Source organism: Petaurus breviceps, unplaced genomic scaffold (genome assembly GCF_028583685.1).
Source record: "Petaurus breviceps papuanus isolate PSGF00001 unplaced genomic scaffold, PetGlider_PUasm1.0 37, whole genome shotgun sequence".
Classification (NCBI taxonomy): Eukaryota; Metazoa; Chordata; class Mammalia; order Diprotodontia; family Petauridae; genus Petaurus; species Petaurus breviceps.
The window spans coordinates 61,249,236-61,275,468 of NW_027186296.1; the positions used below are offsets into that span (position 1 = coordinate 61,249,236).

Consider the following 26,233-nt stretch of genomic DNA (forward strand, 5'->3'; position numbering starts at 1 on the left):
CCCTGTACCTTCTAAAATCCCTAACCATCAATGGCCATTCCTTTTGATGAACTTTGATAGCACTTGTTGTCTGTGCCTAGAATTCCTTTATAAAAACATTAGGTGTCCCCAAAAGTTTCCTAAAACTATGCTAAGACTTTTGGGATATCCTGTATGTGTGTCCTGTCTTTCCAGCTAAGCTTCTTGACCCTCTTAATGATAAATGTTCTCTCCCTTTTCAGAATATATGTTTGTATAAATACACACACACACACACACACACACTATCTGCTTATATTTTGTGTTCCTGAAACCTGGCACTTTTTTCCCCTAAGTGTTTATAGGCACATAAATGCTTGTTGGATTTGTTAGGATTGTGTTAAGAGTAAGGACCTTGACTTATATCGATTTATATGTTCAGTCTCTTGAACAGTGTAAGCAATGTATGTTGTAAGCTCTCAAATGATTGTTGGTCCATTTATTTACAAGCAATTAATTATTAAGCATCTTCTGTGTTCCAGGTACTGTGTTAGGTTTTGAACATATAGAAGGTTCTGTTTTCAAGGAAATAATAATAGTATAAAGTGAAGGAAGATATATATTCACATGTATTTATAATATATATATATATGTGTTACTGGGGAAAATAAGGTAAATGCAAAGAGGATTAGGAAAAGTGCTATGAAATTTGAGGAAGGAGAGACTAATTTTCTTAGTTATTTCAGAAAAGTGCAGGTAGATGAGACATTTCAGTGGCCCCTACTTATACTTATTATTTAAAGAAGAAAATGAAGCAGATTGCCTTAATGAGATGGTGTCTAAGATTTAAATTGAGAGCAGTGAGTCAGTTTGGAGACCTGATAGTTTATTGCCACTTGTTTGAGTTCTTGGAAAGGCACATTGCTACAAATGCCTTAAGAGTTAATTACATTTGGGGCGACTAGGTGGCACAGTGAGTAAAGCACCAGCCTTGGAGACAGGAGGACCCGAGTTCAGTTCCAGCCTTAGACACTTAACACCTACACAAAAAAACTAGCTGTGTAACCTTGGGCAAGTTACTTAATCCCAGTTGCCCTCCAAAAAGCAAAAAAAAAAAAAAGTTAATTACATGATGTTGGACAAGCTTATCCTCTATCCCTTGATTTCCCCATTGAGAATTAATCTTGCTACCATTTTAATGGGAAATTTTATTAGTTGAAAGGATTGTGAAAACCTCCTGTGTTAATTTTATGAAAGAGGAGGCATGTACTTATGATTTTATTTTCTTAATCCTAGAAATCTTTTTATCAAATTTATATAAACTGAGGAACAGACTATTTATGGCCATCCAAGAAATTTGCAAATTGAATGTTTGATGACTATATAAGCTGATTGTAGAGTTTGTTTGTTTTTTCACTTAGAACAAGTATTTACTCATGGGCGTTTAAATGCTGGACTCTGAGGCAGAAGGTCATATTTCTGAATGAAGAAAAGTTAAAATAGGACTTTGTATTAACTTTTTCTCCCTCTTAGCTTTAGCTATAGTCACTTTATAGGACAGACTTAGACTAAATTCTAGTGCAAAATGTCCTGAAAATTGACCTAGTTAACAAGCCATTCTGTTGTTGTAGTTAGAAATATGATAGACCTGTTAAGTTAACCAACATACTGACTCATCCATTCCATGGGGCCTGTTCTTTCATAAAACAGAAGAAACCTTTAACCCAGTATCTCTCAAAGATAAATGATTTAAAATAAGCAAAGCAAAACAGTACAAAAACTCAAAGCACTTGAGTCTATTTTTGTACCCCATTTGCTAAATTTTTTTATGGCCATCTCCTAAAAGTTTCTCTGTTTGGCACTGTTGTGGTGAGATAGATGTCATGTCATTAAAATGCAGAGTAAAAATTTTTGTTGCTTAGTACTAGTGATTTTAAAATGAGGCCCACTTCAAGAGAAGCATATTTTAATTCTTGTAGCTTTTGAAGCTGTGGTTTCTATCATCTCTTTTGTTTAATAATTCAGGCATATTGTGATATGTCTTGCATTAAGAAAAAAACCCAAATCTAGGAAAAGTATTTATGATTTGTTCTGCTTTGCCTTGTGGGTAAGAGAGATGTTGATGCTGGCCACTTAGAGGAATTTCTCTTGAAGGCAGTTCTGAAAATTGGCATGAGACTTCAGATCTAACCAAAATTAAGAAATTGGACTGAAAGGGACCCCAGAAATAGACCATCTAATTTAATTATCCTATTCCATAGATGAGAAAACTGAGTCCTAAAAAGAGGAAGTGACTTGTGTAAGATCATAGAGCTTAGGAAGTGCTAATGCTGGGATTTGAATCTATTTTCTCAAGCTCCAAGTCCAATGTTCTTTCCATTCAGTCAGAAAACATTTAATAAGAGTCTGTTATGTGCTGGGCACTGTTCTTAGAAAGGAAGGCAAAATAGAATCTGTTCTCAAGGAGGTCACAGTCTAATAGGGATGACAACATGCAAATGACTATGTACAAACAAGTTACATCAGGAAAAATGTAGATCAACAGATGGAAGACACTAGAATTAAGAGGGATAGGGAAAGGCAGCTGTAGTATGTAGAAAGTGGGATAATAGCTGTCTAGAAAATGGAATTCTAGCTGGGATATGAAGGAAGACAAAAGGTAAAGATAAGGAAGGAGAGTGATCAGACACAGAAGACATCTAGAAGGGATCTTTTCCTCCTTTCAGGAAAGCCATTCTACTTTATCATCCTCTGAAATCAGGAAATACTTAATGGACAATCCTGTAGAAAATACAAGTGTTATTTGTTACAAGTTCTACAGTATGTGTTCTATTTGATGTTGTTTTTTTTTCTTTTCAGGACAACTTTAAGTATAAGAAAGCATTTTTATTTTTTGTGGAAATAAAAACTTGACTAGTTTGCCTTAAACTGTTCCTGAAACTGAGTTCTAAGAAACCTAACTTCTGTCAAGAAATTTAATGTGAGCAATGAAAGCTTGTTATTTGAAGCAGTAATTCCGTATATATTTCATGATTCTAGTAAGAAGGTGGTAGTAGGAATATATTGAATGAATTTAAAACATTTTCTAATTTGTACTTACTTTGTGTGTGTGTTGGAGATGTTATTTCTTACTGATACCCTAAAAGACTAAGTAAGATACAAGCATCTCTGCTTACAAATGAAATTTGGGAATGCACCAATTAAGTTGGGTTCTTTGGAACTTAAAACACTTCCTTATAGAAAGAAACACTTAAGGGAGGGCTTAGTTTCGAATACCCATCCAGAGAAGCTTCTTATAAACCAGTAGATAAACTGAAGAAGGAAAGGTACTGTGGAATCCAGTCACCTTTAATAACATTGTTTCTGTTGTGGAAAGCCCCCCAAGTACTAAAGAAGGGAGCCAAGAATATGTTCTTTGCCACAGTTCCCCTGCATTATCTGGCATCTGCAGCGTTACTAAGTGAAGGGTGGGACTTTTGGGAACTTTGCCAGCTGTACATCCTGTGACGCTCTCCTCTCTCTTTGAGGAGCATTAAGATCATTGGAAGGTTGACATTATAGGCAGTGTTCCACAACCAGAGCCCCTCCTGTTCCCCTTCTCTGCAAAGAAATGGGCTAACACATCACATAGTGTGTAAAGGGAGCAGGATCCAGTGGAAAGGGAATTGATGTTGTAGTCAGGAGCCTTGGGTTGGAGGCCAGGTTCAGATAGAATTTGTATGACAGTGGATGTCATTTAACTTGTCCGAGCTTCTGTTTTCTTATAAATAACTTTGAGATAATTCTTTAGCTTCGAGAATTGTTTTGAGGCAAGTGCAGCATCTTTGTAAACTATAAAATTGATAGTATCTCTTTTTTAAACTTTAAGGTTGTAGAATAAAACAAATGCTAAATTTGCACTAAAAAAGGTAAAAAACTTGGTTTTGAATCTTGGCTATCTGTGACCATTGATGAGTAAATGTGGTCTCTTTGGAGTCCACCTTTACTGTGGCCATTCAGGTAGATGCTTAAAACCCTCACAAGTTTAGTAGAATCCTGTCTACAAGGCAAGAATCTGACAGTGCCAGTTTGATATTTTTGCAGAGTGGACTTGTTCAGTAAAGGGTTTCCCAGTATCATTGTGAATATAGGATACTTTTGCAATCACTTCTGCCATACCATTCTGTTGAATGGTGATTGAGGTGTAAGTTCCAAGATCAGGTTCAGATCTATACAGAATTCAGTTGAGGAAGCCACTGAACATGCTTTTGAACAGTCACCTTTTCTGTGTGATTTTTGTTTTATTCTAGAATTGCATTTTAACAGAAAGCATAGAACTTGAAGAAATAAGCAGTTTCACCAAAGCAAAATGTTACTTGCTAGTGCATTTTGAGAATACTAAGTGCCTCTTCATGTGTATATATCACAGCCTGAGGTTAATTTATTGTTGCTATACCCAAGTAGTACTTTTTTTTTCTTTGTTGTTTTACCAAATAGCTATTAGTTCTCTTCCAACTTGAGATGAAAGGGATGATTAAACCCATTCTATCAAATAGATGATGTCATTTATGAACTTTTATTTTCAAAGGTAAACACAGTTCAATTTGTTTGAAATGTTTTTGCAACTTATTTTTTTCCAGCATGAATTAGATTCATTGTAAATTGTTTTAGAAGTACCTCCTCCCCTCTTTTCCCCTTTAGAAATTGTAGGGGTTTTGAGGATTGTAGTATTTCCCCCCTATGTGTCCTACTAGCAGTTGAGAAAAACAAAGACAGAAGAGAGAAGAGAAAAGAAGAAAGAGACCCTGGAAATGACAGATGGAACAGCTGGTTTTGCATTATCCTGAGCTGTAGGAAAGCCTTTTTTGCTTATACCTGATCTCACCAAATAGAAATGTTTCTCTGGGCTTACTTTGTAAGGAAAGATAGACAAGGTGTGGAATTTCTGTGACCATCTGGGTAATCAATTGAGTTGTCAGTTGATCTGTTAAATCTGTTCATTAAATGTTATTACCGAGGCAGAAGGGAGTAATTCATTTGCAGCTGACTTTTTTCTTGTTTGTAAGTTATGGGTAAATGACATAAGGTTGAAGTTTCAGAGATGTGAGGTGTGGAAGGAGCCAGAGCTGTCCTGTAGTCAGGATTCCCCTTATTTTACACATGAGGAACATGAGGTCTAAAGAGACGGGAAGTAACTGACCCAAAGTCAGTCGATCAACAACATGGTTCTTTAGAAGGTCCTCTCAACAAGTTCCTGACTTGAGAAGGGAACCAGAATTCTTTCTGGTCCACATGGGAATGAGGTACCGGGCTTTTCACACCTCTGTTTGAGGAAGATAGAGATTGTTTATAATAAATGATTATTGAAATGAATTAGAATAAAGCAGATCATTTTCTGAGTATTCTACCTAGAAATGAAGCCAGTTTAAATTAGGTAATAGTCTTTTTAAAAGTTTAAATGAAGGTGGTCTTAAATCAAAGCTGAACTTTGAAAACATGAATTATTAAGTTCTTTGAAGAACAAATGGAAAATAAGAGAAATAGGATTATAACAAAGAGGGAGAGATAGGAAGATGAAAGATAACTATTTCAAAACTTGATCTATTTGATGGAACAGAACATTTGGTTCTTAAATGAAGAAAGCATGCCCCATACTTTAAATTCCAATTCTAGCTCTTTTCCCTGATTAAAAAAAAGTATATACAGAATATAAACTTAAGCTTTTTTTGAAAGTCACCTTTTTGCATTTTTCAGAATTATCTCATAATCTTAATAATTATTTTATTATTAATATTATTAATAATAAATATTAATAAATCAGATTTATTTATTCAGTTTTATCTTCTAAAGTTTTCTTGGCCCCTATGATTAGATTATATTACCTTCATTTTCCTTTTATTTCTTTCCCTATCTCATTCTGTGTGCATCCTTCTATTTGCTAAATCAAGTAAATAACCTTTAAAAATTGACCAGCCTACCTAGGGGCAACTAGGTGATACTGTGGATAGAGTGACAGGCCTGGAGTTATTGAAGACCTGAATTCAAATGTGACTTTACACACTTACTAGCTGTTATCCTGGGCAAATCATTTAATCTCTGTTTGCTTAAGTTTTCCTCTTTATCTATAAAACAGAGATGATAATAACATCTTCCTTATTGGATTGTTGTGAGGATTAAATGACATTATTGTGAAATTATGTCATTAGCCCAGTGGCTGACATTTGGTAAAGATTATATAAATGTTAACCATTACTTTTCAGTATAAATTATTCCCCACCTTCTAGAAATGGACTATTTGAAAGACCAATTAAAACATAAAACTAAATTGATAGTGACTTAAGTCACTTGGAATTCTGATTTAAAAAGGATATTCCCCATTGCTATAGGTTTTTTGAAACTGGCAACTGAAAGTCCTAATTAATCACTTATCCTTTTGAGTTACTTTGCTTTTTGGAGGGGAGAAGGCAGGGCAATGTGCCCAAGGTCACACGGCTAGTAAGTGTTAAGTGTCTGAGGCCAGATTTCAACCCAGGTCCTCCTGACTCCAGGGCTGGTGCTCTATTCACTGCACCACCTAGCAGCCCCTGAGTTACTTTATTTCTTGTGTTCTGTTTTACTATTATCTCTCTGACATTACACCAATAAACTTTGACTTGAAGATTGTACAATATACTGACTACAACTTTTCTGTTAACAGATTCTAGGTTAGAATGTAGAAAATGGGGCTTTGGTCTTCAGTAGAACATTATGTTTTGTTATCTAATACACTGTCTCCAAAGTGGATACTGGTCCCCTTCGTCTGTAGCTAATCCTTGGTTTGTTTCTGATACAACTCTACCTCTTCCTTATTCCAGTCCTGGGCAACAACTATTTAATAACCAGTTCTCCCTCCTGCCCTGAAACATTCCCTTTATATTTTTTAATGGGAAAAAGTGAGCTGCATAGGATAAGCAGGGATGAATGAGTTGAGAGTTACGTTATCTTCTCCCCCCCCAACCCAACCTTCATGTGAATTTCCCTATTTCCAGTAAAGGTACCACTATCCTTTCAGTATCCTAGGTTCACAATCTCCTCTTCATCATTGACAGCTCACTCAACTGAAACTTCTTACTAAAAAGTTAACTTTGATTTCTTAATTGTTAAATCTGATGGTCTCTTCTTAGTCTTCCTTTTTCTTGATCTCTTTTGACATTGTTGATCATCCCTTTCCTCCTGGATACCGGGTTATTCCACCCTTCTTCTGTTGTTGTGACACACCTGACACTCCTTGGTCTTACTTTCTGGATTGTCTTCTGTATCATGCCCTTTAACTGTGAGTCTCTTATAAAGTTCTGCTCAGGACCCTCCCTTCTCCCTCCCCTCTTCCACTTGTCCCATGGGTTTATTATCCAACTTCCCTTATCTCTATATCTAGCCCTAATCGCTCTCCTCAACTCCCATTCTGGCATCACATTTTGATGGGACATTTTGGGACTGGATGGTCTGTAGGTACCTCAAATGCAATATGTCTAAAACAAAATTTATTACCTTTCCCTCCAATCTCACTACTCTTGCTAACTTCCTTATATTTGCTGAGGGCACCATCTTTCCCTTTACCCAGGTTCTCAGCATTGGCCTTATCCATGATTTCTAACTTTTCTTCACTTCACATATCCAGTGAGTTATTTCTCTCTACATTATGCTGCATTTATCCATTTCTCCTTATGCCTATAGCCATTGCAGTTTAGGATCTCACTAATTGGTCTACCTGCCTAAATCTCTCCTCTGTCCAGTCTGTCTTTCACAGTTGTCAACTACAGCATCTTCTTATTGATTCTGTGATCAAATATGATTTCATCTTTATCTCATCCATTCTGTGTAATATTTATAATGTATATATTTATAACTATAGTATCACACAGATAGCATTTCCAATTGGTGCTTTTCATTTAGTTGTATTTGGTCCTTTGTTGCACTGTGGAGCATGTTGTCCATAAGGTTTTCTTAGTAAAGACACTGGACTGATTTGCCATTTTCATCTCTAGTGGATTAAGGCAAACAGAGGTTAAATGACTTGCCCAGGGTCACGTAGCTAGTAAGTGTCTAAGGCCAGATTTGAACTTAGGCCTTCCTGACTCCAGGTCTGTCACTCTATCCACTAAACCACCTAGCTGCCTCCAGTATTTATAATATACATAATGAATATATAATTTATATCAGATGTAAGTTATAATACATATTTAAATGTAAATATGTTGAGGGTGCATGTGTGCAAATTTTTTACTGATATACAGGATCAAAAATGTTTGGAGATCATTGCTCTAATATATGACTTACTGATTTCACATTGTGGCCTGCCTTCCTTTTGACCTTTAGCACTGTCCCTCGCCAACTCTCACCTGTAGCTCCAAGAAGCTGTAGCATGCCCAGTGGCTTCACCCCAGTAATACCATTGGGCTAAACCAGGTTGAAGGTAACTGACAGACCTCAGATCTGTTGGTGAATTAGGGAGATGTCTGTCCCAAGCATATGAAAACTTCTGGTAAAATTGATGGATGAGAACAGTTTGTTTCAACAGCCATTAAAGTGGTTGAAACAGGTGCTGTGGAATGCTTAGAGCTTGGTTAGATATTGAAGACACCAAGGTCATCCACTATACCCTGAGCCATCTGTAAGTCATCTTGACTTTTGTCTTGCCACTGGACTTTGTTGACTGTGGAAGGTAGAGTGAGGCTAACAATTTTGCAAAATTCTTCCTCACTTAAATCCAGTTCATGTGCAAGTCTAGACATTACCTTGTGATGTTATTGGTCTCTTCGAAAGTGGATGAACAGCAACCATCCCTCCCACCCCATCCCCAAAAAGGTGAAATAAAATTTCTTTTAAGTCATATGAGTCAAATTTCTCATTGCTGTATTATTAGAATTTGTAGTCTTATGATATTTTAAAAATGATTACAATAGCAATTGCATTACCTTTATTAAGAAGCAAATGATAATTGGGACTAATTTATATAAGGGTTTTGATTCCACTTCTTGCCGTAAAGAATTTGTGACTTATCAGTCAGAAAGCTATTTAGGCCAAATTATTATTACATAGTCAGTTTATTTGAGAAGATAATTAAACTTAAATTCATTATAGGGCACTGTAGTCGAGTGGTAGAGGTGATAGAACAATAGCATATAGTAATTAAATAAGAACCTAAGATTTGGTATAGTAATGGCATGGTTTAAGGATATTGTCAGGTGATCATTGGTGATCACTTACATCAGATCATAGGTGGGTGATGGAAAGAGAAACAAGGTTATCTGCCTGTTAGGCTCTTGAATGGGAAACATGAATTAGTGGAGGCATAAACATCCTCTTATGTACTCCTTTCCCTTCTATACAAATTAAAAAAATGATCGTCATGCCCAGCTATTAGTGATATCCCTCTTACTCTTGCTTATTGTAAGAGGTTATCCATGCTTCACTGTGATTTGACAAATTACAGAATAAGTTGAAATGAAAAAAAAAAATGAGGAAAAATATGTTGAGTTTTATCCACAGCTCTTTGGGAACCTTTTACATAAATGCTTTATTTTTAGATCTCCCCCTTTTTGTGGCTCTCATCCCCATTACCAAACACTTGCAAGGATCTCAAAGGAGCAAGCAAAATATGTGAAATAGGCAACTGGCTTCACATAATCTTTGGTCTCCTCAAACTCTGATACACTATGAAGTCAAGGACTAATGTTTAAACTCCAGCTAAAGTGGATTTTTCATGCTGCCTGTCGTCTTTTCCCTTAGGGTGACTGCGTTGTCACAGTGCTGCTTGCTGAAGAGGATAAAGTTGAAGATGATGTAGTTTTTTACTTGGTGTTTTCTGGCTCCACTCTCCACCACTATACAAGCACCAGGAAAGTGAACCCCGATACCTTGGAGACGATTGCTCCTGGTGAGTACTTGAAAAGGAATCTTGAAAGGAAATCGTGTCAGTAGCAAAAGTATTTGAAAGTAAATGACTTGGACCACTTTGATTTTATCCCTTGTAATATAGGAGTGGGGAGAGTGCATCAAGGAGTACTATTAGATTTTGGTTTTAAAAAAAAAATTCATTTTAGTAATTCCTAGTGAGATAAAAATTCAGTGATAATACAGATATTTCACTTGTCACTTTTAGAATGCTAACTTGAGTGAATATTTACCATTTAAAAGGGTTTAGAAAGTGAGATAATATAGGGACCTTTGCCAAAAATCTTTGAAGTAGTATTAGTGTAACAGATGGGCTCAGAAAACAGTGTTGGCCATTATTGGAACTTGGAGATGAACTTTCTGTGATTGAAATTTCAGCTCAAAATTGTCTCATTGCCATGATAATGCAAAAAAGTTTACTAAATGATGCATTATTTTCCTTTAGGGAAAGAGAAGGAAAGTTCAATCCGATGTATTATTCTTTACCTTTTTCCAAGTTGTCTCTTTTTTGTCAGGGTGATGTCTACTTACTGGTATGGGTGGGAGTTAAGGCTTTATTCATTTGCATGTGAGCTAATACCAGTATCTGCTTTTGTATATATTGATGGGAAAAAGTAAAAGTGACCTAAATAAGGTAGTCCTAAATATCTGAAAAATTGATTTTATATTTATTATCTGTGAGCAGAGCAAAGCCCAAGTATGGAGCCATTTCAGAGCAACTTTCCCTTCCTTCTACTTGGCAAAAATGACTCCATGGAATGTAGGAAGCAAGTAAAACCTAAAATTAGGGTGAATGTCTAGGAACTTTACCTAAAAATGGAGCTAGCAGTTCAGAATGGTTACTGATTACTTTACAAAAGGTGATCACCTAAATTTCTTTGTAATTTAGAGCCCAGGTTACAGCCATCTTTCCCTTGATGATACCATACCATGCCATTTCATGACTTTGAACTCTTGTTCTCAAAGAGGTGTCATTCAGTATCAACATTACTGAACATTTATTAACTCTTCCCCAACAAAACAACAAAAGACCTTTAAAACCGTAATATCACAGATTGGAGCATAATTCTTTCGCTTTATTTTTCTTGCTTTGTTTTTTTTTTTTTTGTGGTATGGGTAATATGGAAATGTGTTTTGCGTGATTTCAGATGTATAACTGATGACATTTCTTGTCTTCTCAGTGGATGGGGAGGGGCTGGCAGTTGGGAGAGAATTCAGAACTCACAATTTAAAAAAAAAGAATGGTAAAAATAAACAAATTAAAAATTTTAAAAACATAATGTCACTGAAGTAATATACATTTGGAAAGAATAAAACACTTATTAAACATGTACTATGTGCAAAACACAGTACTACGCGAAGAATCCAAATAGAAAAACCCTTGCTCTTAGGGTTCTCACATTCTAATGGGGAGACAACACCTGGAAGTTTTCAGCTCAAGTCAGATGGAAAAGTCTCATGGCCCTTTGCAGCAGCAAAGTTTCTAGTTTCTTCTTTTAATGCCATTTCTACTGATAAAATCATTTCAGTTTCTGTTGTCTGCCTACAGTGTCTCCCCCCAGGGTGCCCTTATACTGATTCTTGTGATAAAACAAATATTTTTCTGGTTTGAAAACTAACACCCCCCATCAAGCTTGTTGCAGAGATTTTCTCTATTCCCTCCTCTCTACTCACCAAGGAGAAAGGAGAGTGATTCCAGAAATATATTCCTCCTTCTCTTCTTTCCAACTTACTCACTTTTAAACTTAGAGTAAGAGGAAAAACTGCTGCACCAGAGCACATTTTGCATTCTCTTGGGAATAAAACAACAGTTTTTTGACCTCTTTCCACTTTAATGTTGACAGGGGATCTATCTACACGGGGAGCATGGCTCCTCTTCCTCACCACTAGCCAACTCACCATTGACTACATGTAACCTGCAGCCAAAAGGCAAACAAGTGGTGGGGGACATACTTCCATGACTTCAGCATGAACCTGCCTAGTTTGCAGTGTGCTGGCTTTTTTAATCTAAAGGACATTTGTAAATTGGATGTTAATAAAACTTAACAGCTTCTCGCAGCCTTTGAGAAGAAGGGGTGGTAAGGTATATAGGTAATGTATGTAGATACATTTTTTATTTGAAGTTTGTCTTGGGTACCACCTTACCTTTTTAAAGGCACCTCTGTTTCTCACTCATGTTTTAACTTTCTATTTCTCTTCTTGAAGACAGCTGCCTTCTGACGAATGCCCTGTGCCTCTTACTTCATATTAATTCTTCCTACTTCTGAACTGCTTCACTAGTAACTTATCCTCCTTTCTTCTGTCCTCCCTACTCTTAGGCATTCAAAACTCACATTCCTTTAGGGCTTAGTCTTATAAAAGCACTGTGATTAAGCTACTTAATTGTAAATAATGGATTATAGTGTGGTGTTGTAGAAGGAACAAAGGATGTGCAGTCAGAGGGACTTGATTACAATCCCTCCTGGATTGTAATGGCACTATCTCTGTGACCTTGGATCAGTCACTTAGCCCCACTTTCTCCAATTGCAAAATAAAGAGTTAGATTATGTAACCTCTATTTTTAAATCCTATGAATCATTCCATGAGTCAATATTTGTTAATACAATATTTAAATAATAGTCCCAGCGTTGCTGTAAGTGGAGAGAAGGGGGCATATATAGGATGTGTTGTAAAAGGCAGAAACGAGATTTGGTAAGGGATTGGGCATATGAGGTGAGAGAATAAGGAGTCAAGGATCACAATATAGTTGTTAGCCTGAATAACTGAGGATGGCATTATATTCAACAGAAATTGGGAAGATGGGATGTTTTGTTTTCTGTGTAAGATAATTATTGTTTTGGATATGTTATGTTTGAGATGCCTAAGTGACATCTTTTCCATATCATAAACTTTTCTTTTTAGAGAGATGTTTTCCTCATTATAATGTTTTTCGAATTCTGCTATTTTCGTTTTGAGAGAATTATTCATTTTGTCTTCTATCTCTCTTATTTTGCTTTCAAAGTTCCTTTTGATCTCATCTAGGAGAGCCTTCTGTGCTTGGGATCCATTCCCTGTTGAAGTCTCAGCTGTGGGTATGGAGTCCACAGTGTCTCCCTCTGAGGTTGGTTCCTCCCTCTGAGGATAGTAGGACTCTAGAGTCTTTGTCTTTGTAGTCTGCTTTCTACCCATTTTGAGGCAGTGTCCTAGCCATGCCCTTCCTCTAGGATCCCAAGCCTTTACTGTAGAGGGTTTTGCCCTGGGGCAAGAGTTACTATATTTTCAGGGTCAGAGGGGGGGTTTGGAGCAAGTGGGGTTCACTCTGCCATCCTTGTCTTTGGAGGTCCTGAAAGGGGCTTTAAAAAAAAAAAAGATTTCTGGGCTATGAAGTGGTAGCCCCAGGAGTGTTTGCTATCCAGTATAGGGGCCCCTGTATTTGCTTCTTACCTTGCTCTTTCCAGTCCCAGCCCTTTGGTGATAGGCCTGGTAGTGGACCTTGTGGCTGGTGGGAAGACTTGCCCTCCGAGTTGATCAGGCCCCTTCCAGGCCTGCGTCCACCACACCTTCCCGCACAGGCTGCTGCGCCTTCCCGGCCTGCGCCCGCCGCGCTGCCACCGCTTCGCCTTCCCGTGCAGGCCACCGCGCCGTCGCCCGCTACTATTCCTTATTAGAACTTGTCCTTCGCATCTATGTATTGATAAATCTGGAAACGGCCACAGCTGCTGTTGATCTGGAGTCCCTCTGGCTCCTTAAGTGACATCTTATTCCAGATCCCTAAAATGCAGTTAGTGATGTGGGGAGATAGTGTTAGGAGAGAGGATAGGAGGATTGATGATACACATCTCATCCCCTACTCATACACAATGTGTATATATCTATGTATGTGCGTGTATATGTGCATGTATATGTATGTATGCAAATACGCATTTTCTCTCCTAAACAGATGTTTCTATGGTCTTTATGTACAAAAACCAAAATCATTACTATCCAATAATCAGGCAAGCTTGTGAACCACCCACCCCCAAATGGGCCTTTGTGCCCAGACAATGGTGTCGGGAAAGAAATCAGTCTTGACGTCTAGCTTTTTCAAAGGAGATGTATAGGTGAAAATTACGCTTTTAAAGTATAGAGGAAGAATTGGACCTCGAGCAACTTTGAGAATCAGTGTGTCATGTATGTGTATATATGCATACATACTTTATATATGTATAAATATGTGTTTATATGTATATATACATATGTGTGTACATCTGGGAATCTTATGTATAGCGCTAATAATTGAAGCCATGAGACTTGATGAGATCACCAAGATAGATCTTATATAGAGAAAAAAAAAAGAGTTTAGAACTGAACCCTAGGGGACACTTGCAGTTAATGGACATGACATAGATGGAGATTCAGCAAACTAGGATGAGGAGGATCAGACAGGTAGAGTGGTTGAAGAAAAACAGGCAGATTACTTGGTGGAGCTGTGAGTTAGTTCAACCCTTTTAGAAAGCAGTCTGAAATTATGCAGAGGAAGTAACACACTCATACTTCATTAAGCACCCCGTTCATTAGTTCCCTCTCTGAAGCACCCCGTTCATTAGTTCCCTCTCTGGAGATAGACAGCATTTTTTCATCAGGAGTCATTTGGAATTGACTTGGATCTTGATATTGATCAGAGTAGTCAAATCTTTCATAGTTGATCATCATTACATCATTGCTGTTACTATGCACAGCTCTTCCAGTTCTTCTCATTTTACTTTCTCTAGTTTATATGTCTTGCCATTTTTTTTTCTTGAAACGCCCCATCATGGGGCAGCAAGGTTGCGCAGTGAATAGAACACCAGCCCTGAAGTTAGGAAGACCTGAGTTCAAATCCGGCCTCAGACACTTTACACGCTTACTAGCCATGTGACTTTGGGCAAGTCACTTAACCCCAATTGCCCTCCAAAAAGCAAAAAAAACCCAAACAAACAATAAAACACCCCATCATTTCTTTTAGCACAATAGTATTCCATCATAATCATATGCCACAACTTGTTCAGCCATTCCCCAACAGATAAGCATCCACTCAATTTCCACCTCTTTGCCATTAGAAAGAGTGTTGCTGTAAATATTTTTTACAAATACATCCTTTTTCTTTTTCTTTTTCTTTCATCTCATGGGTACAGATTAGTAGTGGTATTGCTGGGTCAAAGGGTATGCACAGCTTTATAGCCATTTGGATTATACTCAGTTTTGATGAGTAGGTGATTCTTGGTTGTAATTCTAGCTCCTTGGCCTTCTAGAATATCATATTGCAAGCCCTCTGCTTCTTTAACATGGAAACTACTAAGTCTTGTATGATCCTGAATGTGGCTCCACAGTATCTGAATATTTTCATTCTGGCTGCTTGCAATATTTTCTCCTTGAGAGGGGAGCTCTGGAATTTGATTAAATATTCCTGGGGAGTTTTCATTTTGGGATTTCTTCAGAAGGTGATTGGATTTTTTGAATTTCTATTTTACTGTCTGGATCTAAGATATTGGGGCAGTTTTCCTTCCCCTGCCACTGTCATTGCCACATCCAAGGATATTGCTAGTGCTATGCTGTTTGAATTCTGGCCTGGCTCCAACCCCAGTGTCACACACCTCTCCTGCCAGCCTCCTAAGTTGTTATAAGCTGGAAAAATGTCTCACACTGACCTTTTGTTGGCTCTGCTGCTCCAGAATTTGATTTGAGGAATTATTTTCAAGTTGTTTGAAGGAGAATGTTGGAAGAGTTCAACCAAGTTGCTGCCTTCATTCTGCCATATTGGCTCTGCTTCCAATAATCTCCAATATATTTTTGAAAAAGAATCTCTTCTATCCTACTTCCAACAAAGGGTCAGTTTTCCAGATTTCCATTAACACTTTTAATGAGTGTGAAGTGACTAATTCGAAAGGCAGCCCATTTGGGTTTTGAATAATTCCAATTATTAGGAAGTTTTCCCTTTCATCCATCCTAAGTTCTTTATAGCTTCTGTCTCTTATTCCTAGTTCTGCCCTTTGTGGCCAAGAAGAACAAATATGTTACTTTTTAATCATAAATTTAGAAGCTCACATCCCACCTTTTGCAAGATGATAGTCCTGTCTACTCCCCATACTCCATGAGTGCTTTTGCTCTGAGATTGCCTCCCATTTATATTATATCTATCCCTTTTTTTGTTTGTTTTTGCTTTTTGGAGGGGGGAGGGCAAGGCAATTGGGGTTGTGACTTGCCCAAGGTAACATGACTAGTTTTTGTGTTAAGTGTCTGAGGCTGGATTTGAACTCAGGTCCTCCTGACTCCAGGGCCAGTGCTCTATTCACTGTGCCACCTTGCCGCCCCATGTTAATATCTGTCTTGCATGGCAGTTGTTTGCATGTTGTCCCCCCTTGAGAATGTGATCTCCTTGAGGGGAAGAGACCACATGTTTGCATTTCTTTGTATCCCTTGAGCTTTGCGCAGTGCCTGGCACATAGTTGACACTTAATAAATACATGTTAACTGCCTCTGCCAGGAATTAAGAACTGCCTACGTTATGTTGTTGTTTTTTAGTGTAAAACAATATATTTATTTGTTTGCTTTGGGAAGGGACCTGGAGATGCCAGGATGTAATGTGCTTTCAAGCCTTTTAGATATCAGCCTGTTGATGCTGCTAGCATTGAGACACCTAGATGTAACTGGGGCTTGGCCAGTGCCAGTCTGTCTGCAGTCTTAAGTGTATAGCATGGGAGTTGTGAGGGTTTCTTTGAATTGGAAAACTCTGTAGATATTCACGCTGCTAAAAGGCTAGTAGGCTCTCAGAGCCAGGCCTTCCTGGGGCTTGGGGCCTATCTTCTCTGCCATCCTACTTCTTCGGTCTTGAATATTATCAGTAAAATATTAGCAGCACCATGAGGGGGCAAGAGGATTAAGGCTGGTGCTCTACAACTGATCATCCAGTCATCAGATGTTGGTATATGTACTTCATGTTAGGCCCTATGCTAGGTGCTATGGATAGTGAGATAAATATGGGAAAATTACAATAAATTACAGAGGCAAGGAATATATCCAGCATGTAAATAAGTGCCACAGAGATTGAGATATCTCAAGTGTGTGTGTGTGTGTGTGTGAAATAGATCTTTGGTTTATTACATTTGGAAGCCACTTTTGGGACTCCCCTTCATCTGAATGTAATTTGCCAATAGTAATTCTTGTTTTATTTTCCTCATAGGGACGTTGTGAGGAAAATACATTCTAAATCTTAAAACTCCATGGAAATGGAAGAGGCTTTTATTATCCAAGCCACCATTTAAATCATAATATCTGTTCTCTCTAAGCTGGTATTTTGCTTTGAAAAGTCACACTGGGATTTTAAATAGAGTACTTGCTCTCAGATCAGGAGTTGGGTTCAAATCCTATCTCTAATGCTACCTGTGGACAAGTTATTTAACTTCCATGTACTTTATTTTTATCATCTGTAACATATAAGTTTGGAATAGATAGCTTCTGAGATCCTTTCTACATTTATCAGTCAGTCAGCAAGTTTTATTAAACTTTTGCTACATACCAGGCCCTGTGCTGAGTGCTAGGTATAGAAAGAAAGGCAAAAAATACATTCCTTGCCTTCAAAGAGTCCATACTCCAATGGGGAAGGCAACTTGTAAATCATAGTACATACAAGAGAGAGTATGATCCTCATTCAGCATTTAGCCAGCAGAACTAATTTACCTGTGGGTGCTCTGCCCAAAGGAAGGTACATTTTGTTGACTGAGAGCTGCCTAAACCTTAGGGTTTACTGGCTAGATTTCTTTCTCAAAGCCCAAGCCTTAAACCGAATTCACTCTGGAGCTCATAGATTGGACAATAGGTCCCTGCCCTCCTAGCACAGAGTGAATGTAAATAATAAATAGTAATTGTTTCATTTTTGGCCAGCAATCCTGAGGGTCTTCCCCTCCATGTTTGATTTTTTTTATTTTTATTTTTTGGATTAAAGGGGCCATCCTTTGGCTCACTTCTTAAAGAGGCCTATTCACTGAATAGTTATCTCACTCAAAGTGAGAAGCTGAAAAGACCTTACTCTAAAAAAAGGGACAGGGTCTCCCACTGCATCCTAGGCCAACTCCAGTCATCCTGATGAATATCTGGTCACTGTGGACCCTGAAAAGTGAGGCTGATGACCTTGCACAGCCCTCCCTGAATCAAATCAAAGTCTACTGCAAGTCATGTCATCATCTCCCTGATGTCATTGTCCTCTTTGAGAACATGGGACAGACACAACAACAACTAAAACTAATAGAAGGCACTGTTACTATGTATGATATATGTGTAATATGGAATGAGGAGGCCACTTGTAACCCCCCCTGATGTTTCTTCCATTTGGGAGATTGGGTCAGGTTAAGTTATTCACAACTGAGGCGTTAGCCACATAGCAGGCATAGGTTGTGTAGATTATTCATTCACTATTATCTTTCTTAAATTATGTATGACCTACCACCTTTTCCTCTGATAACTTTCCATATTAATTTTATTTACTTCTGTCCAGGAATGACAGTGGTGGCTTGAGGGGCACATCACAATGAGTGTTCTTTCCCAGACCAGTTATTTCCTTTATCTATAGTTTCAGTGATTTCTTTAGTTCCAAAGTAGTCATTTATAATCCCATAATAGGTATGTGTAACACGTTCCATTAGGGTGTAGAACCAGATAATTTATTTTATTTTTTTAAAGTTGAACATTTATTATAAAGCAGCAGTCATCAAAACTACTTGGTACTGGCTGAGGAATAGAGGAGTGGATCAGTGGAATGGATTAGGCACACGAGATTCAGAAGTCAATGACTATAGTAATCTATTGTTTGATAAACCCCCAGACCCTGGTTTTGGGGATAAGAACTCATTATTTGCCAAAAACTGCTAGGAAATCTGGAATATAGTATGGCAGAAACTGGGCATAGACCATTATCTAACACCATATACCAAAATCAAGTCAGAATGGGTGCATGATCTAGGTATAAAGGTTGATACTGTAAGCAGTCTCCTAAAACAAGGAATAGTTTACCTATCAGACTTGTGGAGAGGGAAAGACTTTATGACTAAACAAGAATTAGAGAACATTATAAAATGTAAAATGGATAATTTTGACTACATGAAATTGAAAAGTTTCTGTACAAACAAAGCCAATGTAACCAAGATTAAGAGGGAGGTGGGAAATTGGGAAAGAATCTTTACATCCTATGTCTCTGATAAAGGACTAATTTCTAAAATATACAGAGAATTGAGTCAAATTTATAAGAATACAAGTCATTCCCCAATTGATAAATTGTCAAAGGATATGAACAGGCAGTTTTCAGAGAAAGAAATTAAAGATATCTTTAAGCACATGAAGAAATGCTCTAATTCACTATTGATTAGAGAAATGCAAATCAGAACAACTCTGAGGTACCACATCTCACCAGTCAGATTGGCTAAGATGACAAAACAGGAAAATGACAAATGCTGGAGAGGATGTGGACAAATTGGAACACTAATGCATTGCTGGTGGAGTTGTGAACTGAAAGCTGAAATTATGCCCAAAGGGCTATAAATACTTTCATACCCTTTGATCCAGCAATATCACTCCTAGGGTTATATCCCAAAGAGATCATAGAAATGGGAGAAAGACCCATGTGTACAAAAATGTTTATAGCAGCTCTTTTTGTGGTACCAAAGAATTGGAATTAAGGGGGTGCCCATCAATTGGGGAATGGCTGAACAAGTTGTGGTATATGCATATTATGGAATACTATTGAGCTATAAGAAACAAGGAGCAGATGGTCTTCATATTTACCTGGAGAGGCTTAAAAGAACTAATGCTGAGTGAGAAGAGTAGAACCAGGAGAAATTTGTACACAATTACAGACACAACGTATATGTGATGACCAACTTTGATAGACTGGACTCTTCTCAGCAATGCAGCGATATAAGTCAATCCCAAAAGACTCATGATGGAGAGAAATAGGTGCATCCAGAGAAAGAACTAAGTTTATATCCAGGTGGAAGCAAAATACCTGATCTTTTTCCTTCTCTTATTTGGTTTTATGTCCTCTTTACCATTTTTCATTCCAGCTGGTACAATCCGTCCTTATAACCTGACTAATGTATAATGTGAAAGTATTTACAGATCCTATACTTGACTATAAGCCGCCGGGGGGGGGGGGGGGAGAGGAGGGAAGGGGACAAAATGTGAAACTCAAAGAAATTGGGAAATTAATCCTTTAAAATAAAAAGAAACAAAAAAAATAAAAAAAAAAAAAAGATTAAAAAAAAGTTGAACAGTTATTGAATTTTCAGTCGCAAAATATGTAATTGTTAATGAGAGTAAAGAAGCTCCAACTTAACTAAACATTGCCCCCCTCCCCCCGACTAACAATTAAAAGTTTCTGAAATGAGAAACAAGATACATAATTTTCTTTTTGAGAGACTAGGGAATGCCTGGGTAAATCCAGCACACACCACCCTTTACACATGCCTTTGATTTCTATGCAGATAATGCTCGAGTTGTCTTATACACAGCTTTCATGTCTGTTTTGAACTTCATCTACTTTGGCTCATCTCGACCTAAATAGCCCATAGATAAAAAAACTTGTGCCCAAAATAGAACTCATTACCTTCCCCTCCAACCATACATGACTTCCTAACTTCCATGTTTTTGTTGAGGTTACCTGCATTCTTCTAATCTCTTGGGTTTTCAATTTTGGCATCACCTTCAACTTTCTTCTTAAAGTGCCCCCCCGATCAATGCAACAGATCATTAATGATTCCAGAAGGTGGTGAAGAATGCTATTTACTCTCTGGCAGAAATGATGGAGTACTATATGGAATTAGATACACATTTTTGAACCTAGCTAATATGGGAATTTGTTAGGCTTTGAACCATTTGTTACAAAGTGCCCCCCCCCCCCCATTCTCCTAGCCGCCCAGGAAGCAGAAACGATGCATGTTTATTTATAGAAAGAAAAAATAAAAACCCAAGCTCTTAAATCAAGATTTTGTATTCATATCTTTTATTATTGCCCTTCCTTTCTTTTCTGTTTCTGATGAATGAAATGGATGTTTAATTTACAAAGAAATAAAATTAACTTCTTTTAGTTTTTAAAATAAAACTGTTCTTATTTTCATTGCCATTTAAGAGGTATAGTGGAAAAACCCAACCGATTTTCTTTTACAAAATATATTTGGCTAACCTTAGGGAACTGGACTGACTGATTAAATGTAAGCAAGTTGTATAATAAATGATGATGTTAGAAATAGCTTGTTGCATGTCTGATTCAAAAACATAATTTATTATAAAACTCAAGCTGAAATGAGAACACATTTCTTTTGCCCAGATGAATTCATTTCTATTACTTCACTGATACGGTAGGTAGAAGTAAAATACCCTGATCCAATTTCTTTTTAATTAAAATAATAAAAATATTAAGAAATTCACAAATACATATCCTCAGACCCAGTTTTAACTAGCTACTGTTTCCTCTCTCCCCCCTTCATATTGATAAACCTTAGGTTTCTAAAAAAATGATTCATTGTAAAAGACCTCCATGTAACTGGTAAATGGTGTATAGAAATATGAGCAGTGTTGGTAAAGTGACTAGGGACCTTAGTAATATTTAATATTAAATGAAATAGAATCTTGGTAACCAGCATTTGGTTGTTTGTTAGACAAAGTAAACATATTTTTAGAATGAAAAATAGAACAGATGGGGAGTTTCCTAATTGGCATTTTTGTGAAAGAAATTTAAGTAAACTTAAAGACATTTCCCCCTACTTCTAGTAATTAAATTCTGAATAATAGCCAAGTTTACCTGTGGGCATTACTTGGTCCCAAATTGGTCTGAGGTTTCCTGTTTGTATTTTTGTCTTTCTTTGTTTGCCTATTAAAATAAAAGTGCTAGAGAAATCTAATACAAATATTTCTTTCTGAGGGGGAAAAATATAACCTTGTGATTTTGTGTTTTAAATAAGCAAAAAATAATGATTGCTGGTCAGGTCTTGATGAGCTGAGCTACAATAAAAGGCCATGTATGTGCTAGGTCTCCCAGTATCAGCTCTGTTTTTTGCAGCAGATGTGCAAGGATGACATGTGAATATTACATTTGGAAAGAAGCTTTAGGCATCTAACCAGTCTTAATCAGAAAGCAGTTTATTTCCACTAATTGTCTCATCATCCATTCCTTTATAATACCTGTGCTTTTGTAATAATCATTTTCATCAGCATCTGTTTCTCTCTTCTTAAGTATGTCTTAAAAAATAATGTTGAATCTCTGTAGAAAAGTGGTTTATTGCTTTGGGAATGGGGGTGGATGGAAGCTGAATTATAGCCTTGGAACTAGGCAATAAACCTATTTTATGGAAAAAAAGCACACTTTGAACTCCAGTACTTCAATGGATACTGAAGTCCTGGAGTTCCAAGTTTGCTTAGCTATATAATCATTAATCTATTATTCATTGGTCTGTTTGCAGTATTTACATGGAAATGCCCATGTATTTTATCACTCTGGAAACCTGGACAGAACATGGTGTCCTTCATGCACTAATATGAGGACCATGCTGTGTCAATATGTTTAATATTAGTTTGCCAACAAAAACTGGTTCTGGAGAATACCTCAAACATGTTTTTAAGCCAAAATGTGCCATAGAAATGTGAGTTATTATGAGACTATTATTATTGCTGCCTGCCTTTTATTTATCTTCTGATCTCTCCTCCCCTCACCCCCATTACTTTACCTTTGGAAATAAGGATTTATGCATGTATCATATATTTGGACAACTTCTCAAAATACATAACAAATTATGTCTTTGTGCAGTTTATGTGGAAATAACATTAAGGAAGAGGCATTACCATCTATTTTGCCAGTGAACCATAAAGACCAGGGTACTTATCCATCTCTCTTTTGCAGTTGAAACCTTTTATGTGTTATCTCCCCAATTATAAGGTGAGCTCCTTGAAGACAAGGATTGTATTGCCTTTCTATCCCCAGAGCTTAGCGCAGGGAAGAATTCTTTTTTTTTTTTTTTTTTGTTTTTTGGATTTTTGGAGGGGAGAGGGCAGGGCAGTTGGGGTTAAGTAACTTGCCCAAGGTCACATGACTAGTGTTAAGTGTCTGAGGCCTGATTTGAACTTAGGTCCTCCTGACTTCAGGCCTGGTGCTCTATTCAGTGTGCCACCTAGCTAGCCCAGGGGGAAGAATTCTTTTTTTTTTTCCCTTTTTTTTGAAGGGGGCGAGGCTTGGAGTTAAGTGACTTGACTAAGGCCACAGGGCTAGTAAGTGTGTCAAGTGTCTGAGACCGCATTTGAACTCATGTCCTTCTGACTCCAGGGCCAGTGCTCTATTCATTGTACTACTTAGCCTCCCCTGGAAGAATTCTTAACACTAAGTGCTTTTTAAAAATTCATTCTGTTGTATAAAGAATTGAGTTCATGATATGAAAATGTAGACTTTCCCATTCTCTCCTGTAGTCATTTCAGAAAAAGATTCTTGTGTGTGTTTGGGGGAGGGGAGAGGCAAGGGTCAATCAGTAATTTTGAGGGGATAAAAGAGAATTTATTTCACTTTGTTTCCATAGCCTACTATATGCAGATCTTCTGAAGATAATGTCAGTGTGGGATTCTTCTTGGATTAATCAAATGTATGATCCAAGGATACTTTTTAATAGGTACTAAAACCAAACGCAGATTGGTTTCTTTGAATTGATTTTGAATTCTCATTGTTAGACTCAGATGGTATGTGTTCCACTTTTAGTTCATTTGTAGGAAATGAAGTAATTGATGTCTCATGTGTCCAGTGGCTTTGTTTATCTACCATAATATTTTGTCTCCATGGGTGCCTTGCTTAGTGATAAGGGGACTGTAGGAAACTCCTATTATCCTGCAGGACATGCCCAGTGACACACACAGCCATCAGATTTTGGATAAATGTATTCAACTAAATTAGGTCCTTTAGGAAAATCATAAACAGTAACTTTTTGAATTTATCCTGCATTTAACTCCTCTTTTTCATCTAACTAAACAGATAAAAGCAGCAGTAAACTTAGTAGTGCAATGGTCCATTCTAAACAAACTTTAAGACCATTTCCCAAAATATTAGAATTGGTATTCCTTTTTGCTTTCAAAGACAACATTGCCATGGATTTTAATATCCCCTTTTAGTAATGACCAGATTTGTTTTCACTCCTTTTCAAAAGATTGACTATTTGTAAAGAAACTAGAAGATATTTTTGCATAGGTTCAAAAGAGAGCAAAAACCTTGGCTATTATTCCTTTATAAACCTTTTCAGTACTTTAGTTTTCTTCTTTTTGTCTCCAACTCCTAGTTAATTCATTTTGACAGAAGTCAGTCAACTTGTCTAGGCTTCCTTTAATCTCTTTTCCTCTTATCAAGAAAATTCAGGAGGACAAAAACTGTTTCTGCATTTTTTTTTTTGTACAATAATTATACCTTCCACATCAAGGGAGTTAAGAGGTATGATGCCCCTCATTCTAGAAAATCTGCCTATTTTTCAGCCCTCTGTTCATATCAGAGAAAGACATCTGAATTTTTTCTTTTTCTTTTATGGGATATTTTCAATGCCTTATTGTAAAATTTGGGTTGATATTATACTATGCTCTATGTGTATTTTATACATTTCTGAGTTTCTGAACTTTTTCTGTATCGTCTGCTGGCCTTCACATGTTGCCTGCAGCTTCCTCAAAGCCCTTGAAAAATTTCAATTTAATTTCTTATGCCAATGTGCAATATACTGAAACCACAGTGGGGAAAGTCATGATGTGGAAGGGATAACTGTACTCTTGAGTTCTAAGCCTAGTTCCTAGCACACAGTTGTGCTTAATAAATGTTTGTTGCTTGATAGATTAATGAACCCAGACTTACTGTTTCCTGAAAACTCTGATTCATTAGTCCTTTATGGTACATCTTTAGGGTTTTTTTTTTAAATAATGAATTTTTTTTTAAAGATAAATTGTTAACCTGCCACATAGAGACTGTTGTTTCTATTTTTATGTTCTTTATGTGTAACAGAAATTTCATTTTTGCAGTTATTAAGTACCCTGTTATGTCCAAGACACTAAACTGAGTGCTGGGTGCCCAAGATGAAAAAATGATAGATAAACTCTGAGTTTAAGAGAAAATTTGGTTTTTATCAGGTGGGAGAGGGGCAAATTAAGAATATCTTTCCCATCTACTCTTTCTTTAGTTTTCTTCTTATTCCCGTTTGGGACCCTGCCCCTTTCTTCTGTTACAGGACAGGGCTCAATTCCCATCAGGCTGTTCTCCTTTGGATGTCATATCCCAGAAACCTCTTTATCCTGGAAGATCTGGAACTCCTACCTCCTTGTTGGGGCCCGTCCCTCTGACATGGATGGTTCCTTACAATTAGCACCTCCTCTTTTTAAGGAGAAAACACAGGCCAACCATTTCTTCATTTTCCACCTGGCTGCACACATTTGGTTTGTCATTTTATTCCTCTTCAGGCTACACTCCTGACTCAGGACCTTTTGTCCCATGACATAGAAACCTCTTCATACTTGGAAACTTAACTCTGTCCTTATAGGGTATAGGAAATTCTTCCCAGAACCTCCATTTTATGGAGGACACCCAGGCCTACCATAGGTGTTTTCATTGTATACTGCCCATGGTCAGGGACTGCCTCAGTGCCTGGTGATAATACATTCTTAATAAATGCTTGGTGATTTGACACGTCTACACACAAATACACATAATAATGAGAAAAAATTAATGGAGAGAATTTTATTTTAGCTGGCTCTTTAGCTTATCCTGACCTGGACCTTGAAGAATGAGAAAGAGCTGAATAGATAGAAAAATACAGGCAGTCTATTGAAGAGATACTTAGGGGTATGAAAGAGCCAATTTATTTTGCTTTTGGAATAGTGCAAACCGTATGGCTTAAAATAAATGAAGGCATGATTTTGTCATGTGGGCACATATTTAGATGTAACACACACAATTTATTTAATAGTGGCTCTCTACTAATTCAGATCACAGCTATTCTATGACTTACCTAACAAATGGCCTTGAGAAATTGATGTGAGGAAAGATTTCATTATCTTCAGGCTTAGCTTGTATCATTATTTATCCACTCTCCAGTTATTTGACAGTTATTGGATTATTTGCAGGGTTTTTTTTTTTTTTTTTGCTGTTGTTGTTTTGTTTTTTGCTTTTTGGAGGGGGGGAAGACTGGGCAATTGGGATTAAGTGACTTTTCCAAGGCCACATGGCTAGTAAGTGTTGTGTCTGAGGTCGGATTTGAACTCAGGTCCTCCTGACTCCAGGGCCAGTACTCTATTCACTGTGCCACCTAGCCACCCTATATTTGCAATTTTAAAAATTTACATATAGAGCAACTCTGAATATTTTGAACAAATA

At 37.2% G+C, this 26,233-nt stretch overlaps 1 protein-coding gene across 6 annotated transcripts in view; it reads left to right on the top strand.

Moving 5' to 3' along the window:
- The window catches only part of AKAP13 (A-kinase anchoring protein 13), a 399,825-nt gene that overhangs the window by 154,691 nt on the left and 218,901 nt on the right, over positions 1–26,233 (top strand). For all 6 annotated transcript variants that reach the window (XR_011170310.1, XM_069098536.1, XM_069098533.1 and 3 more), the window contains one exon: positions 9,706–9,853. Coding sequence is in view for 5 of the 6 variants with exons in the window: in XM_069098536.1 (XP_068954637.1) it covers positions 9,706–9,853 (148 nt within the window). In the remaining variant the exon portion in view is untranslated. The remainder of the gene's footprint in view (positions 1–9,705; positions 9,854–26,233) is intronic.